The sequence below is a fragment of the Monodon monoceros genome, unplaced genomic scaffold (genome assembly GCF_005190385.1).
Source record: "Monodon monoceros isolate NGI ecotype Baffin Bay Population unplaced genomic scaffold, NGI_Narwhal_1 Super_Scaffold_12, whole genome shotgun sequence".
NCBI classification, from domain to species: Eukaryota; Metazoa; Chordata; class Mammalia; order Artiodactyla; family Monodontidae; genus Monodon; species Monodon monoceros.
The window spans coordinates 143289680-143308551 of NW_021703768.1; the positions used below are offsets into that span (position 1 = coordinate 143289680).

Below are 18872 nucleotides of genomic sequence, written 5' to 3' on the forward strand. Positions count from 1 at the left end.
TGGATGGATGGATGGATGGATGGATGGATGGATGGATGGATGGATGGGAGGGAAAATACCAACTTTCAGCAAGGAATCTGGAGCCATCTCACCTGTACATGCATTGTAGAGGAGTAACAATAGGGACCCCAATTCCAAGCCCTTCCCCAAGTTCCAGGAAACTCACAGCTCTTGGCCAATGGGCCAGGGAAGCGTCAAGCCCAAGGGGTCCCTACCCTCAGGTGGCCAGGGATCACTTGTCCACCCCCAAGATTGGAAAGAAAGCAGCAGCTCCTTGGAACACAGGGCTGCCCTCAGTGCCCCATGCTGCAGAAAGAAATAGATGACCCTAAAGGTCAACTTGTGGCCCTGCTATGCCTCACTGACAAGTCCCAGAGCCTTTGAAGTTGAAGCCAGCATCCTCCTACAACCGAAGCAGCTGCCACCTTTGGGGTGCAGGAGTTTTGGCCAAGCTAGTTCCCTCCTGGTCTCCCCAGTGCGCCTCGTCAGGAGGCCCTGCCATGCTGCTCTACCAGGGCGTCCTCTCTTCCCCAGGGCTTGGCCGGGTTTGTGTCCCCGCCCCCCCCCAGTTCACTGCAGTTTCAAATTAAAGGACCTCTCGGGAAAGTACACACCCATATGTATATAGTTTCAGATAATGATAAAGCAGGGAAGATAAATGAAGCAGGTAGAGAGTTAGAGAGTGGTGGGAAGTGTCTTGTCTCTTTAGGGCACTCACAGATAGGTGGCCTTTGAGCAGAGGCCATTATGAAGTGGGGGAGGGAGAGGAAGCGTATTCCAGCCAAAGGAAACAATGTGAACGGGGAGGCAGCCCATGCCTATCTCAGCCATAGGAGAAAAAGGCCCCACCCCGCAAGAGTGCGCTTCCCAGAGCCTGGCTTGGCACTGGATACCTTAGGGATGAATCAGCCAAAGGCAAATAAAAAGAAAGCCCTCAGCGTGGGATGAACACACACCCACAGCTGCCAAGACCCAAACAAAATCATTCGCAGAGCACAGTGTGCCTCACTGACCCCCTCAGCTACTCTCCTGGTCCTCCTGAAAAGACAAAAAGAAATTCGAGTTTTCTGAATAGCAAGACGGCTTTCCTCATTCCAGTGCTTCATGGAGACTCAATAAACGGGCATCAAACCAAGTTGAACTAAGTCCAACAAAACCGAATCCAGAAAACATTAGAAAGAGTCTAAAGTAAAAGGTAACGTTAGAGAAGCTGCACGCATAGAGCTGATGTCTGCAGTCAAAGCAAAGTAAGAGGGGCTGCCGCTCAACGTGAGATGACCCCTGGAGACTGCAGCCCAGAAGAGAACACCAAGTCATTCTCCGCCATTCGGATGTTGGCGAATCTGTAAACCCATCTATATGCGTCTTGATTTGCATCGTAGGAGATGAGCAGAGTGGCTGAACTTGCAGCTCACAGTTGAAAAAGGAATTAAGATGTAGTCGGCAGGAGCACAGTGGACAGAACTACTGTCTCTCTGGTGCTCAAAAGAATCTTTGCTGTTTGGAAACAGAGCTCTCTGAATGCAAGAGACAGCTCCTGAGGCTGCAGGAGGCTGTGTTCTCCCCCAAAATGCTGGCACAAAGGAGAGCAGGAGAGGACACCCGTTAGGAGCTCAAAGACATCTGGGCTGGACACAGCTGTATCTACCAACATAGGGTAAGGGAGGGCAAGAAGTGATTCCTTTCCCACTCACGGGCTCTAAAGCTGCACCCTTTTTACCAGTTATTGTTTAAGGTAATATATTGATGACTGATATATCTGTGATACGAAAGATGCTAGAGGAAAGGATATAAAAGACAGACTGAGAGGTACAGACCCTCTCCCCAAAAACCTGCAGTGCCCTGGGCTTTTCCAGTGACAGCGAGTCCCAGGAAACTCCTCAGTCCTGGGCAAACCAAGACCTGTGCTCAGGCCCAAGCCTGGCCCGTCCTCAAGCCGGTTCCTTCTGATGTTAGAACCTGAATACATCTCCAGACACCAATTCTGGCCTTGCCAATCACTTGCTGTGTGACCCATACGAATGTCTTAAACTTTCTGAGGCTTAGCTTCTTCATTGGCAGCACTGTGCCGGTAACAGCACTCACCCTGTAGTGCTGTGAAAAGTAAGTGAATCATGACACTTAAGGCACCTAGCCCTGGGCAAAGACTTATCAATGGTAGGAATGCATTTGTTACTTATAAGCAGCTATGCACTTGGAGACAGGGAGTTTGTAGGTGAGGAGTGAAATTACCACCTTTGTGTAATTCTCTGGGGTTCCCAGGGGTCTCCAGCTCCACCCTGAAACAGATCCCAACTCTGCTCTGAGTGGCATTGCTTTGGCAAATCTGAAACCCCAAATTTGGAGGTAAGCGAACCTCCCATATGTCACCCACGATGACTCTGGTTGGCTTCTCCCCGGCTGTCTCTGGGCTTACAGACCCCCAGGCACACATGAACGTGAAGTCGGATTTTGTGGAGTTTGATTTCCCTAAGTGAGGAGGGAGGCCCAGCCTCCTTCTTGCTTTACTCTCTTCTCTCTCTGCACTTACCACCTAGGCTGCTGTGCTGACAGCGTGCGTTAGAGAGAGAGCGCAGGCCTCAGCTGCCCATGCTGTGAACAACATGGGGCAGGGGAGTGATGGGCTATTAGGAAGGGCCACATCGCCACTCCTACCTCAAGGACTCCCTCTCGACAGATTGTTTAGGGAGGCTGTCACCAGAGACAGCCAGTGACTTTGAAAGGAGGAGGGGTGTTTGTGTGGTACCAGAAGTGCCTTCTGCAGGATGGAGGAGACAAGCAACTTGAAGAAACATTTTTCAGAAGAGTTAGACTTGGAAACCAAGCCATGTTAGAAACTTAAAAAGCTAGAACAGATAGATGACATGAACTATTACTGTTCATGGGAGCAGCCATTAAAATGTCTGGTCCCAAAGGCAGGGGGTTGTTAACATCATCTCCTGGAGACTAGGGAGGGATCCCTGCAGGGGAGAGATCAAGTTGATCCCTGCAGGGGAGAGTCTGTTGAGGGCAAAGACCTCTCTCTTGCCTTTCTTGGGATTCCCCCCATATCCCTGGTGAAAGATGGGCTGAGTTTATATGTTGTTCAGATGAGGTATTAAGTAACATGGAAACACAGATGGGGAAAGTTGGTTTCTCTTCAGTGATCTTTTTATTCTCCCAATTCGGCAGAGGAGAAAGCCTCCACTTGATGCCGGTGTGTACGTAACACCTCATTAACACTTCTCATCTCCCTTTTTAACAGACAGAGCAGGTCTAAGACTCCCCGGGTAGCAGGTAACAAAATCATGCTCCTGCTTAATTGCGTTGTTCTGTTTTAATTTTACAGTTATTTTCTGTTTGCATCAAGTGAGAGGGCTCTCCCACTTATGGTAGTGACATAAAGTTTCTTTTTTATCATGGATGTGCTTAAGTAGACAAAACAAAACAAGTACAGGTGATCCCCGGATATGGCAAAACAACCACGATAGGTGATCGTGACGGGTAACCACAAATACCCAAAGTTTGGTAACCGCACTGCACAGCACTCACCACCTACTCTGCACAGAGGTGCTCTGTGGATATATGATCATTGCTAGACTAAAGCGAGGCTTCTGTCTGCTTGATGCTGACACACTTTTTAAGGCAATTTCAAACCTGTATTCTTAAATGACGTTTTTTATCGACGTATAGTTGACTTACAGTATTACATTAGCTTCAGGGGTATAACATAGTGATTCAATATTTTTATAGATTATGCACAAAAGTTATTACAGTACTACTGACTATATTCCCTGAGTTGTACATTACATCCCTGTGACCTATTTATAACTGGTAGTTGTAGCTTTTAACCCCCTTCACCTATTTATCCCATTTTCCAACCCACCTCCCCTCTGACAACCACCTGTTTGTTCTCTGTATCTGAGTCTGTTTGTTTTGTTACATTTGTTCATTAGTTTTGTTTTTTAGAGTCCACATTTAAGTGAAAACATATGTTATTTGTCTTTCTGTAACTTCTTTGACTTAGAATCTCCTCCAGGTCCATCCATGTTGTCACAAATGGCAAGATTTCACTCTTTCTTATAGCTGAGTAATGTTCCATTATATATGTATATATACCACATCTTCTTTATCCATTCATCTGTCCATGGACACTTAGGTTCCATATGTTGGCTATTGTAAATAATGCTACGATGAACATGGGGTTGCATATATCTTTTCAAATTAGTGTTTTCTTTGGATAAATACCCAGGAATGGAATTGCTGGATCATATGGTAGTTGTATTTTTAATTTTTGAGGACCCTCCATACTGTTTTCCATAGTGGCTACACCAATTCTCATTTCCATCAACACTGCACGAGAAGTCCCTTTTCTCCACATCTTCACCAACTCTTACTGTTTCTTGTCTTTTTGGTGACAGTGCTTCTGACAGGTGTATGGTGCTATCTCACTGTGGCTTTTACTTGCATCTTCCTGATGATTACTGAGGTTAAATGACTCTTAAATGGGCTATCGCTAATACGTGTACTTGCCACGTCATTCAAGGAACTTGTTTATGCCTAAGGCTGATGGACACACTGTAGATTCCAGAGTCACTCTCATTAGAGGGTCTTCTAGGCCTGTATGTTCAGTAGTGAAGTCAGCATTAAACCCCTCATAACAGTCCCAGGGCAGGAGGTGTGTAGACCTTACTCAGCCCCTTCAGAAGCATCTTCTCAAGCAGGTACAGGTAGTTCCTCTGTCACACACGCTATTCAGGGTGGCTTTTGCCACATATAGTCAGTGTTTGTTCATCCACTCCATGGATACTTATTGAGCACCTATTTTGTGCTAGGCCTGGGGAGACATCAGCATCAGTGAATGAAACAGATTTTTTAACTCCGGGTCCTGATGGAGCTTACATTCCCGGTGAGGGAGACAGACAATAACAATAAATGTCATAAATGCCCAAATGAGACACATGTTCAAGTGTGGTAACTGTTTTGGGGGTGGGGGGATGAGTGGAGGAAGGGGACTTGGGATTTCTGGGGGTGGGAACAGGCAGGGGTTAAACATGAAGTTGGCCTTATTGGAGGCAACATCTGAGCAAGACCTGAAAAATGGAAGAGTGAGACAGCCAGAAGATACCTTCAGGGAAGCACACTCCAGGCAGAGGGCTTGCCTGTATAAAGGCTCCGAGATGAGTGTGCACCTGGCATGTTCAAGAAACGGCACAGAGGCTGGAGCTGAGTGAGCAAGAGAGAGAGGAGGAGGAGAAGACAAGGTCAGAGAGATCACGGGCAAGGGTCCTTAGAGACCATTAGAAGGACTTTCACTTTTTCATTGACAGAAATGGGGGATCGCTGGAGTGTTATGAGTAAAGGAATGGTAAGGGCCTTTTCCATGTCTAAAGGTATGTGGAGCATACAAGGTATGTGGAGCACAGAAGTGAAAGCAGGGAGGACAGTTAGAAATCAAGGCAAGAGATGATGGGCCAGGGCTGAGGTGGTGGAAGTGGTGAGAAGTGGACACAGATTCTGGTCTATTTTAAAAGTGAAAGTAAAGGATTTAACCGTAGGACCCAGCAATTCCACACCTAGGTGTATACACAAGAGAACTGAAAAGAGGTTTTCAAACATCAGTTTGTACCATCATCAGAAAGTCTACAAATAATAAATCCTGGAGAGGGTGTGGAAAAAAGGGAACCATCCTACACTGTTGGCAGGGATGAAAACCGGTGTAACCACTATGGAGAACAGTATGGAGGTTCCTAAAAAAACTAAAAATGGAACTACCATATAATCCAGCAATCCCACTCCTGGGCATATATCCAGAAAAGATGAAACTATAACTCAGAAAGATACATGCACCCCAATGTTCATAGCAGCACTATTTACAATAGCCAAGACATGGAAGCAACCTAAGCCCATCAACAGATAAATGGATAAAGATTTGGCATATATATACAATGGAATATTACTCAGCCATAAAAAAGAATGAAATAATGCCATTTGCCCCAATATGAATGGACCTAGAGATTATCATACTAAGTGAAAAAATCAGAGAGAGAAAGACAAATATTATATGATACCACTTATATGTAGAATCTAAAAAATAGTACAAATTAAGTTATTTAAAAACAGAAACAAACTCACAGACAGAGAAAAAAACTTATGGTTGCCAAAGGGGAAGGGAGGAGGAAGGGATAAATTAGGAGTTTGAGATTAACAGATACACACTACTATATATAAAATAGATACACAAAAAGGACCTGCTGTATTGCACAGGGAACTATATTCAATATTTTGTAATCAGCTATAATGGAAAAGAATTTGAAAAAGAATATATATGTAGAGCCCCTCGATTCCAGACAAGATGGCAGAGTAGAAGGACTTACACTCACTTCTTCTCATGAAAACACCAAAATCACAACTAACCACTGAACACCAAAATCACAACTGATGAACAACCATCAGCAAAAAGGATATTTTACCTACCAAAGACAAAGAAGTAGTCACAATGAGACAGGAGAAGGGGTGCTTTCACTCTATAATCAAATCCCATACCTGCTGGGTGGGTGACCCATGAACTGGAAAATAATTATATTGCAGAGGTTCTCCCACAGGAGTGACTTCTGAGCCCCATGTCAGGCTCCCCAGCCTGAGGATCTGGCAACGGGACGAGGAGGCCCAGAGCATTTGACTTGGAAGGCCAGAGGAGCTTGAGTGCAGGAGCTCTACAGGACTGGAGGAAACAGAGACTCCACTCTTGGAGGATGCACACAAGATTTCACATGCACTGGGCCCAGCACAAAGCAGTGACTCCATAGGAGCCTGGGCTAGACCTACCTGTGGGTCTTGGAGGGTCTCCTGGGTAGGCAGCAGTTGGCTGTGGCTCACTGTGGGGGCAGGAACACTGGTGGTGGAGGTCCCAGGGAATATTGATTGGTGTGAGCTCTCCCAAAGGTCACCATTTTGGCACCGAGACCTGGCCCCACCCAACAGCCTGCAGGCTCCAGTGCTGGGACGCCTCAGGCCAAACAACCAGTGGGGTGGGGGAGAGAACACAGCCCCACCCATCAGCAGACAGGCTGCCTAAAGTTGTACTGAGCTCACAGCCACCTAAAAATATACCCCTTGACACAGCCCTGCCCACCAGAGGGACAAGCCCAGCTCCAACCACCAGTGTGCAGGCATCAGTCCCTCCCACCAGGAAGCCTACACAAGCCTCTGGACCAACCTCAGCCACCAGAGAGCAGACACCAGAAGAAGGAGGAACTACGAACCTGCAGCCTGCAGAAAGGAGACCACAAACACAGGAAGTCAGACAAAATGAGACAGCAGAGAAATATGTTTCAGACAAAGGAACAAGATAAAAACCCAGAAGAATAAGTAAATGAAGTGGAGATAGGCAATCTACCTGAAAAAGAATTCAGAGTAATGATAATAAAGATGATCCAAGATCTTGGAAAAAGAATGGAGGCACAGACTGAGGAAATACAAAAAATGTTTAACAAAGACCTAGAAGATTTAAAGAACAAACAGAGATGAACAATACAATAACTGAAATGAAAAATACACTAGAAGGAATCAAAAGCAGAATAAATGAGGCAGAAGAACTAATAAGTGAGCTGGAAGAGAGTGCTGGAAATCATTGCCGTGGAATAGAATAAAGAAAAAAGGATGAAAAGAAATGAGAACAGTCTCAGAGACCTCTGGGACAACATTAAACACACCAACATTCATATTATAGAGGTCCCAGAAGGAGAAGAGAGAGAGAAAGGGCCCAAGAAAACATTCGAAGAGATTATAGCCGAAAACTCCCCTAACATGAGAAAGGAAACACTCGTTCAAGTCCAGGAAGTGCAGAGTCCCACACAAGATAAACCCAAGGAGGAACACGCCAAGACACATATTAATCAATGACAAAAATGAAAGACAAAGAAAACATATTAAAAACAAGGGAAAAGCAACAAATAACATACAAGGGAATCCCCATAAGACTATCAGCTGATCTTTCAGCAGAAACCCTGCAGGCCAGAAGGGAGTGGCACGATATACTTAAAGTGATGAAAGGGAAAAACCAACAACCACGAATACTCTACCCAGCAAGGCTCTTGCTCAGATTCAATGGATAAAGTAAAAGGTTTACAGACAAGCAAAAGCTAAAAGAATTCAGCACCACCAAATCAGCTTTACAACAAATCCTAAAGGAACTTCTCTAGGCGGAAAAGAAGGCCACAACTAAAAGCAAGAAAATTGCAAATGGGAAAGCTCACCGGTAAAGGCAAACATAAAGTAAAGGCAGGAAATCATCCACATACCAATATGATATCAAAACCAGCAGTCGTGAGAAAAGCAGAGTACAAATACAGGATATTGTAAATGCATTGGAAATTAGAAGACCAGCAACTTAAAACAATCTTGTATACATATAGACTTCTATATCAAAACCTCATGGGAACTGCAAACCAAAAATCTACAATAGATACACACACACACACACACACACAAAGCAATCCAAACACAATACTAAAGATAGTTATCAAATCACAAGAGAGAGAACAAAAGAGGAAGGGAAGAAAAAAGCCCTACAAAAGCAAATCCAAAACAATTAACAAAACGGCAATAAAAACATACATATTGAAAATTACCTTAAATGTAAATGGAGTAAATGCTCCACCCAAAAGACATAGACTGGCTCAGTGGATACAAAAACAAGACCCGGATATATGCTGTCTACAAGAGACCCACTTCAGATCTAGAGACACATACAGACTGAAAGTGAGGAGGTGGAAAAGGGTATTCCATGCAAATAGAAATCAAAAGAAAGCTGGAGTATCAATATCAGACAAAATAGACTTTAAAATAAAGACTGTTACAAGAGACAAAGAAGGACACTACATAATGATCAAGGGATCAGTCCAAGAAGAAGATATAACAATTGTAAATATATATGCACCCAGCATAGGAGCACCTCAAAATATAAGGCAAATACTAACAGCCATAAAAGGAGAATCAACAGTAACACAATAATAGTGGGGGACTTTAACACCCCACTTCCATCAATGGACAGATCATCCAGACAGAAAATCAATAAGGAAACACAGACCTTAAATGACACATTAGACCAGATGGACTTGATATTTATAGAACCTTCCATCTGAAAGCAGCAGAATACACATTCTTCTCAGGTACACACAGAACATTCTCCAGGATAGATCACATCTTGGGCCACAAAGCAAGCCTCAATAAATTTAAGAAAATTGAAATCATATCGAGCATCTTTTCCAGCCACAATGGCAAACATCCTAAAGATGCTACCAGAAAACTAGTAGAGCTCATCAATGAATTTGGTAAATTTGCAGAATACAAAATTAACACACAGAAATCTGTTGCATTCCTATACATTAACAATGAAAGATCAGAAAGAGAAATTAAGGAAACAATCCCATTTACCATCACTTCAAAAGGAATAAAATACCTAGGAATAAATCTGCCTAAAGAGGCAAAAGACCTTTACTCTGAAAACTATAAGATGTTGATGAAAGAAATCAAAGATGACACAAACAGATGGGAAGATACACCATGTTCTTGGATTGGAAGAATGAATATTGTGAAAATGACTATACTACTCAAGGCAATCTACATATTCAATGCAATTCCTATCAAATTGCCAATGGCATTTTTAGAGAACGAGAACAAAAATTTTTAAATTTGTATGGAAACACAAAAGACCCCCAAATAGCCAAAGCAGTCCTGAGAAAGAAAAATGGAGCTGGAGGAATCATACTCCCTGACCTCAAACTATACTACAAAGCTACAGTAATCAAAACAGTATGGTACTGGCACAAAAACAGAACTATAAATCAATGGAACAGGATAGAAAGCCCAAATATAAACCCACGCACCTACGGTCAATCTCCGACAAAGGAGGCAAGAATAAACAATGGAGAAAAGACAGTCTTTTCAATAAGTGGTGCTGGGAAAACTGGACAGCTACATGTAAAAGAATAAAATTAGAACATTCTCTAGCACCATACACAAAAATAAACTTTAAATGGTTCAAATATCTAAATGTAAGGCCAGATACTATAAAAGTCTTAGAGGAAAACATAGGCAGAACACTCTGAAATAAATCACAGCAAGATCTTTTTGGATCCACCTCCTAGAGTAATGAAAATAAAAACAAAAATAAAAGGGACCTAATTAAATTTAAAAAGCTTTTGCACAGCAAAGGAAACCATAAACAGAATGAAAAGATGACCTACAGAATGGGAGAAATTATTTACAAACGTAGTAACCAACAAGGGATTAATCTCCAAAATATACAAACAGCTCATGCAGCTCCATATCAAAGAAACAAACAACCCAATCAAAAACTGGGCAGAAGATCTAAATAGACATTTCTCCAAAGAAGACATACATGTGGTCAAAAAGCACACGAAAAGCTGCTCAACATCACTAATTATTAGAGAAATGCAAATCAAAACTACAATGAGGTAATCACCTCACACAGGTCAGAATGGCCATCATCGAAAAGCCTACAAACAATAAACGCTGGAGAAGGTGTGGGAAAAAGGGAACCCTCCTACATTGTTGGTGGGAATGTAAATTGGCATGACCACGAGGAGAACAGTATGGAGGTTCTTTAAAAAACTAAAAACAGAACTACCATATGCCCAGCAATCCCACTCCTGGGCATATATCCAGAGAAAACCATAATTTGAAAAGATACACACACCCCAATGTTCATTGCAGCACTGTCTACAATAGCCAAGACATGGAAGTAACCTAAATGCCCATCAACAAAGGAATGGATAAAGAAGATGTGGTACATATATACAGTGGAATATTACTCGGCCATTAAAAAGAATGAAGTAACGCCATTTGCAGCAACATGGATGGACCTAGAGATTATCATACTAAGTGAAGTAAGTCAGACAGAGAAAGACAATATCATATGATATCACTTATATGTGGAATCTAAAAAAAAATGATACAAATGAACTTATTTGCAAAACAGAAACAGACCCACAGACTTTGAAAGCAGACTTGTGGTTGCCAGGGGGAAATGTGGTGGGGAGGGATAAATTAGGAGTTTGGGATTAACATATACATACTACTATAAATAAAATAATCAACAGGGACCTACTATATAGCACAGGGAACTCTACTCAATATTCTGGAATAACCTATATGGGAAAAGAATCTGAAAAAGAATGGATATATGTACATGCGTAACTGAATCAGTTAGCGGTACACTGGAAACTAACACATTGTAAATCAACTATACTCCAACATAAAATAAAAATTAAATAAAGAATATATATCTATGTATGTGTATAACTGAATCACCTTGCTGTACACCTGAAACGAATGCAACATTGTAAATCAACTACACTTCATTTTTTAAAATGCTATCCTAAAATAACAATAATAAAATCCTGACAGTGAATGAAGAAAAATCAAGATAAATTTGCCCATGAATATTCATAATAGCATTATCCATAATAGTAAAAAATAAAGGTGTAAACAACTCAAATAACCATTAACTGATGAATGAATAAACAACATGGGGTATATCCAAATAACAGAATGTTATTCAGCCATAAAAAGGAATGAAGTACTGACATAGGCTACAACATGGATGAACCTTGAAAGCATTGTGCTAAATGAAAGAAGCCAGACATGAAAGGCCACATATTATATGATTTCAAAATATCCAGAATAGGCAACTCCATTGAAACAGAAAGCAGTGTTGGTTTTCAGGGACTGAGGGTAAAGGAGAATGCAGAATGACTGCTAACAGGTATGCGGTTTCTTTGGGGGTGATGAACGTGTTCTGGAATTCAACAGAAATGAAGGTTGTACAATATTGTGAAGGTACTGGAAGCCACTGCATTGTGTACTTTAAAATGTTTAACATGATGAATTTTATGTTACGTGAAACTTACCTCAATTTTTTTTAAAAAGTAAAGGACTTACTGATGGTTTAGACATCGAGAGTGAGAAAAAGGAAGAGGTCAAGGATGGTAGCTGGAAGGATGGAGTTGCCGTAACCTGGCATGGAAAAGACTATGGCAACAGGTGCGGGGAGGAAGATGAGTTCAGTTTTGGATAGAAGTCTGAAGTGTAATTACATACACTAGTTTGGAATTGAGGGAGAGGTCCTGGATGGAGACATACATTTTGGAGTCAGCATCTGTATGTAAATGGTATTGAGGGCCCTGAGGGTGCATAAGATCACCGTGTTTGGAAGAGTAGATAGAATGCAAAAGAAGTTCACAGACTGAGTCTAGGACATCCTGATATTCAGAGTAGGGAGATGAGGAGGAACCAATGAGGGACAAGGGGTGGCCACAAAGGTGAGAGGGGGACAAGGGAGTGTGCTGTCGAGAAAGCCAAGACAGAGAGAGACACAGGAGTTGTCAGATAAGTTCTGATAGGTCAAACAAGATGAGGACCACAGTCAGCATTGGACTTAGCAACACAGAGGTCATTTGTGACCTTGACGAGAGTTGTTTTAATGAGTATCTGGGAGCAAAGCCTGATTCAGAGGAGATGAATGGGAGTCAGTGAGTCTAGAAAATTATTTTGAGTTTGAGAAGTTCTTGTAAAGGGGGTGAGACACGGGTGGTGGCTAAAGGGAGAAGGAGGGACAAGAGAGGGATTTTTTTTAGTGGCATGTTTGTACGCTGATGGGGTTGATCCATTGGAAGAGGGAGTAAATTGATGGAGAGAGAGAGTTGCTGGAGTGCTGCCCCTGAGTGGGCAAAAATGAACGTGAGCTGGTGCCCAAGTGGAGGGTTGATTCCAACAGCTCATCTAGAGTAACAGGAGGAAGGCGGGAATATGGGTGCAGATGCTGGTAGGCTGATAAATATGATGAAGGTTTAGGGACATTCCCCTCTGGCCTCATCGGTTTTCTTAGACTAGAAATTAAGGTCATCTGCTAGAGCGCAGAAGGGAAAGCAGGTGTGGGAGGTTTTAGGCGAGATGAGAAGAGGTTAAATCATCCAGGAGAATGGGAGAAGGGCTAAATGGAGGAAGGGGATGTAGTCAGATTGCCAGGGAGCAGGAAGGCACAATTGGGGTTCATTGACAGGAATTTAAAGTGACACCAGTCAGTGTGGTTACATTCCTTTCTGCTGCCACATTCAGCTGCACAGGGATAAACATGGAATAGGCAGGGCCTTCCATGATTTAACCAAAATTGTGGTTTCACCAAGCAGGTGTGATGAAGGGGCAAGGATCTGAGATAATACACAAGGGAATAATTCTAATGAGTGCCCATGGAATGTGTGCTAGGTGAGAAGAGAAGAGAGACCAAGAAGCTGAGGGAGGGAAAAGAAGTTTAGGGTAGGTTGAAGGTCCTAAGGAGAGGAGAGGCTTGGGGAGTATGGGTGCCAGGTTACGAAAAGGAGTAAACTAGAGAGTCCAGGTGGTGATCAGAGGATGATGTACATGAAATTGAGATAATGGGGGGGATCAGAATTATTGATGATAACAAGGTCCAGAGGATGAGCAGGAGAGTTAGTAGGGGGAGGATCACCAAAAAAATAAGAGGCTAGGCTGCTGGAAGGATCGACTGCTTGTCTAATGAAATTACTAAGAAGGAATTCAGGAACAGAGATGGAGAGAGTGACAGTGGAGCAGACTCAGTCTTGAGCCCTAGCAAGGAAGGGCAGTCGTCCTCTGAGCACGCAGAGCTCTCTCTTGACCTCTCTTTGAAGCGTAGACACCTGAGGAAAGGGTCTCAGGAGCCAGATGACTCTCTGCGTTCCATACACTCAGGGAATCCCCTTTCTATAATGAGCCAGCCTCAGTGCAGCAGCACCCCCCCCCCACCGAGGTCCTGCACAGTGTTAATCATCACGTCTGCATGTAGCCAGTCGTTGTGTCTCTAGCCTCTAAGCACATTGACTGGCCCATAATAGATGCTCCCTTAAATACTTGCCAAATGAAGGTGTCCATATTTATTGAGCAACCCACGTGCCAGGCACTATGATAAGCCCTTGGCATGGATTTTTTCCGTCAATCCTCACGACAGCCCAATGCAATTAGTACAGTTGTTATCCCAATTCATATCTGAGGAACCTGAAGCTGAGAGAGGGTCAGGAACTTGCCCAAGGTCACACAGCAAGGTCATCGAAAGTAGATCTATCTTACTCCAGCACTGTCCTAAATCACCACATGGGGAGGGGTGAGTGGCGGTCAACTGACCAAGTTTGGAAGGGCATCTACTTCCGAGAACCCAGGTAAGCAGCTCTGGGTCCGGGCCAGGAGACCTTCACAGGCTCTTGCCTCCCTCTCCTGCTGGACTCCATACACAACCCCCCATTTTATTTTGTTCTGTCTCCAAGATCCTCTCTGGCTTTCCATCCATCATGATTTCAGAAATCTTTATTTTCGTTTCCACCGTAGATGTGAAAAGCTGGCTGGTGATGTTTGGATTTCAGCTTAGCAACATAATTCCCGGCTTCCCAAGGGCCAAAATGTATTTCGTGCCTCCGCCCTATGAGTTGTCAGAGAGTCAAGCAAGTGAGAACGGACAGGTAAGTGGAGGTCCCTGCCAAGAATCCGATGACCATCAGCATTCGCTTTGGCAAACAGAACCGTGTTGGAGCCAAGGGCACGTCAGTAGCGGAGGAAAACATCGGAGCTGGGTATAAAAGGGGCGTGAAACGTGGTGACTTCGCAGGACAACGAATGTCAGTACTGTTACTTGTCTGGCGCAGCACGTATTTCTTCCCAACCTCAATTATTACCTTAATTGTGGTATCATTATCTGTTCCGTGTGTACCCTTGAGTCACTCCTTGATTAACCACAGCACTGAGAAATCTAGCAGCAACCTACCATCTGTGCTGCCTGTAAGATCATAACCCTTTTGGCTTTTATGGGACGTAATAAAACGGTGGTTTGCAGTTTCTGTCCCATTAAAGAACATTTTTATGCCTTACATAAAACCTCAGCGTTTTATGGCCCAAAGGTATACAGATTGAGTTTTCTGAACATAATCTGTGCTTGGGTTTCTTGGTGATGACCGAGATGGTGGTTTCAATTTGGGTGCCGCCGAGACCTCGGCCACACCTGGACAGGGGATATCTGTGTTCAGATATCCCCAGCTACAGAACCTGTGCTCGGCACAATAGAAGTCTGAAAGGTCTCACCTGCTCTGAATAATCGTCCCGACTGTGTCACTAGAGAGAGACCAGAGGAGCTGCTGGGTAACTGAGAACAGCATTCTCACAGTTCTGCCCGTGGGGACCACTCGGGGGATGAATAGCCATCATTTCGCTCATTTATCTAAGTGCTGTTACCTCCCAAGCACAGCCTCTTCCATTATCCCTGCCTGTCCCCCAACCACCAATTGAGGTGAGCTGTAATTTGTGAGTAGAGAACTCAAGGCCAAGGAGATAATGGGGATTTCATCCCTCTGCAGAAGCAGGGCTAGGATCCACAGCAAATGACTCAGAAAGCCCAGGGACGGTCCCTCTGGCCCACGAAGCCAGCATCTGTTATTCCGGTGCTTCTCAAGCATTCATACGCACGCAAACCAGCTAGAGTGTCTTGTTAAGCTGCAGCTTCTCACTCGGTGGGTCAGGAGGGAGGCCTGAGATCCTGCTTTTCTAACAGGGCAAGTCCTGGAGATGTCTCAGCTGCTAGCCATACTTTGAGTAGCCAGGTGCTAACCCAAGGAAGTTAGTGAATAACCAGGGCACTGGCCTCAAAGAGAGGTAGGTCACAGCAGCGGGGTTCACAGCTGCTCAGACAAACACCCTGCCCTTCAGGTCAGGATATTCCTGGGTCTGAAGTGTGTACGGCAGCTGCCAGATCATCAGCGGGCAGAGTGACTCTCTCTTCCGCAGTGATGGAGAGCCATGGTAAGTGGGTAGGCCTGGGTGCAGATACCAGCAATGCGGTACTCCTCCGTACCTCCATTTTTAAGTTAATGGCACAGTTACAAGGTGGAGAGGCCCTAGCATCAGAGCACTGGAAACCTGCCAGTCTGTCCTAGTTCCAAAAGGTAGGACTATCTTAGCTCCTATCATGACAGACGCAAGACATATTCTTGCAAGAGAGTCCCAGCCTTCCTCTTTCTGACCCTTTGTCGCTGTGTTGCCCAGCCCGTACACACAGCGGCCCAGCCCACCTTCTCAGCTTTCTGTGTTTTCTTATGCCCACAGCTCATTACAGGTGTCCAGCAGACAACTGAGAGGCACAACCAGGCCTTCATGGCCCTCGAAGGGCAGGTCATCTCTAAGAAGCTCCACACCAGCATCCGAGAGAAAGCAGGCCACTGGTTCGCCACCACCACGCCCATCATTGGCAAAGGCATCATGTTCGCCATCAAAGAGGGCCGGGTGACCACCGGCATGTCCAGCATCGCTGGCGAGGACAGCCGCAAGGTGGCGTCCGTGCTGAACAACGCCTACTACCTGGACAAGATGCACTACAGCATCGAGGGCAAGGACACCCACTACTTTGTGAAGATCGGCTCGGCCGACGGCGACCTGGTCACCCTGGGCACCACCATCGGCCGCAAGGTGCTAGAGAGCGGGGTGAACGTGACCGTGTCACAGCCCACGCTGCTGGTCAACGGCAGGACTCGAAGGTTCACCAACATCGAGTTCCAGTACTCCACGCTGCTGCTCAGCATCCGCTACGGCCTCACCCCCGACACCCTGGACGAAGAGAAGGCCCGCATCCTGGACCAGGCCAGGCAGAGGGCCCTGGGCACCGCCTGGGCCAAGGAACAGCAGAAAGCCAGGGACGGCCGAGAGGGCAGCCGCCTGTGGACTGAGGGCGAGAAGCAGCAGCTTCTGAGCACGGGGCGTGTGCAGGGTTACGAAGGCTATTACGTGCTTCCCGTCGAGCAATACCCCGAGCTGGCAGACAGTAGCAGCAACATCCAGTTTTTAAGACAGAATGAGATGGGAAAGAGGTAACAAAATCATGTACTGCCATTCCTCGTCTGGATGGCTCAGCGGGAGTCACTGTTCTCTCCTCTCCTAAGGAGATGAAGACCTAACAGGGGCACTGAGGCCGGGCTGCTTTAGGACACCAAGTGGCAAGAAAGCTCACATTTTTTGAGTTCAAATGCTACTGTCCACGCGAGAAGTCCCACCTCCCGAAGTAGACTAAAGCCCGGCTGCAAATTCCTGAGGAAAAACAAAACAGACGAATGAACGATCACACAACCATGTTCCGAGTTCCCCTAAAATATGACCCACTTGTTCTGGGTCTACACAGCAAAGAGATGGAAAGAGACGCAAAATGTCCAAAAGGAAGAACAGACACACGCACAACATGAAGAAAAAAAAAAAAAAAACCCACACACATACACACAAACAAACACACCGACCGCAAAACAGAGACGTGAAGACGAGAAGGCCTCATCTTCTAATACCTCACTCATTCACACGTGAGCGACACACAGACGTCCATGAGGGCCAGCATTCCAGGACCAGTTGAGGACAACAATTCAGACCGCTGGTTGGACAGATACTACAGACGTTTTCCTTTTAACAAATACAGGTGCATTTAAACCACGACTTTGGGGGTGATTTGTGTGTAGCGACTGGGGGGGGGATAAAAGTGAAAGAGTGAGCACTGGAAATACTTTTTAAAGAAAAAAATATATAAAAACACAAGAAAAGAAAGGAAATTGATATCAAAGCGAAATAATACCGTTCAGCACTTAACTCTCAGGTCCCGATTTAGTCTGGCCTGAGCTAATTTATTTGAGCGCAGAGTGTAAAATTTAATTCCAAGGGTGGCTATAATCACTACAGATAAATTTCATATTCTTTTGTCTTTGAAGATTCCATTGTGGACAGTAATACGCAGTTACAGGGTGTAGTCTGTTTAGATTCTGTAGTTCGTGGGTATCAGTTGCAGTAGAGGTGTGGGCATCGTGACACTCTTTTGCTAACGGGCACCACTTCAGATCACCCTGTACATACCTAAGCCTCAAGGCACAATCACTGTTTGAGATTTAAAATTATTAGTGTGTTTGTTTGGTCCAGAAACTGAGACAATCACATGACAGTCACCACGAGGAGAGAAAATAAAAAATTTTAAAAACCCACAAAAAGAAGAAAAAAAAGTAAAAAAAAAAACAAAAAAAATGTCTAATAAGAACTTTGGTACAGGAACTTTTTTGTAATATACATGTATGACTTGTTCATCGAGTTTTTATATTAATTTTAATTTGCTGCTAAGCAAAGACTAGGGACAGCAAAGATAATTTATGGCAAAGTGTTTAAATTGTTTATACATAAATAAAGTCTCTAAAACTCCTGTGGACACTGGTCTTCTGTGCAAATGCTTTGAGGTGAGGGCCAGGTCAAAGTTTCTGGAGGAAAGGGGAGCTTCTCAAGATGCTCAGGCAGAGACGGAATTGTGAACTTACGGAGGAGCTCCTGTTACAGGCACCCCCTGCTCCCCAAGCTGCTCTAAATTCTAGAGTGACCTCTCCCTACATCTGCAGCCCCCGCCCTTCACGGAGCAGAGACGGGAAGGAGAGTGTGGGCCTGGGGCTGGTGGGTGGCGAGGACCCTCAGGCCCACCTGTGCCCGGATGGGTCCCCCCAGCATTCCCGGGACAGTCAGACTTCTCCCTGATGCCATGTTCTAGTTCCAGAAGGTGCTGCCAGAAAACTGAAGGCAAACACTCTCCCCACATTAGAGGACATGCCTGTAGTTTGTGTGGCTCTATGTGTGCGTTCATGTGTGTGTGTGTGTGTGTACTTTCTTCCAGACTCGATCACTTTACCCCAAAACTTGCACATTTGGGGCAGCCAAAGAAGGAAGAGCAGTTATGATCTGGATGAATTTTCCCCCACCAATCCTACAGTTAGAAGAGCAATATTATCGTTAATAGCTCATGTTTATTGATGTGTACCGCA

The 18872-nt window shown here is 44.6% G+C and overlaps 1 protein-coding gene across 6 annotated transcripts in view; it reads left to right on the forward strand.

Annotated features, from left to right (window-relative positions):
- TENM2 (teneurin transmembrane protein 2) overlaps positions 1-18271 on the forward strand; it is a 1209082-nt gene extending 1190811 nt beyond the window's left edge. For 5 of the 6 annotated variants that reach the window (XM_029218183.1, XM_029218182.1, XM_029218184.1 and 2 more), the window contains 2 exons: positions 14386-14516; positions 16150-18121. In XM_029218183.1, coding sequence (XP_029074016.1) covers positions 14386-14516; positions 16150-16911 — 893 coding nt within the window. In that variant the 3' untranslated portion in view covers positions 16912-18121. Of the gene's footprint in view, positions 1-14385; positions 14517-16149 lie in introns of all 6 variants that reach the window. The other variant, XM_029218187.1, reaches the window with a different exon arrangement.
- Positions 18272-18872: the final 601 nt, after the last annotated feature.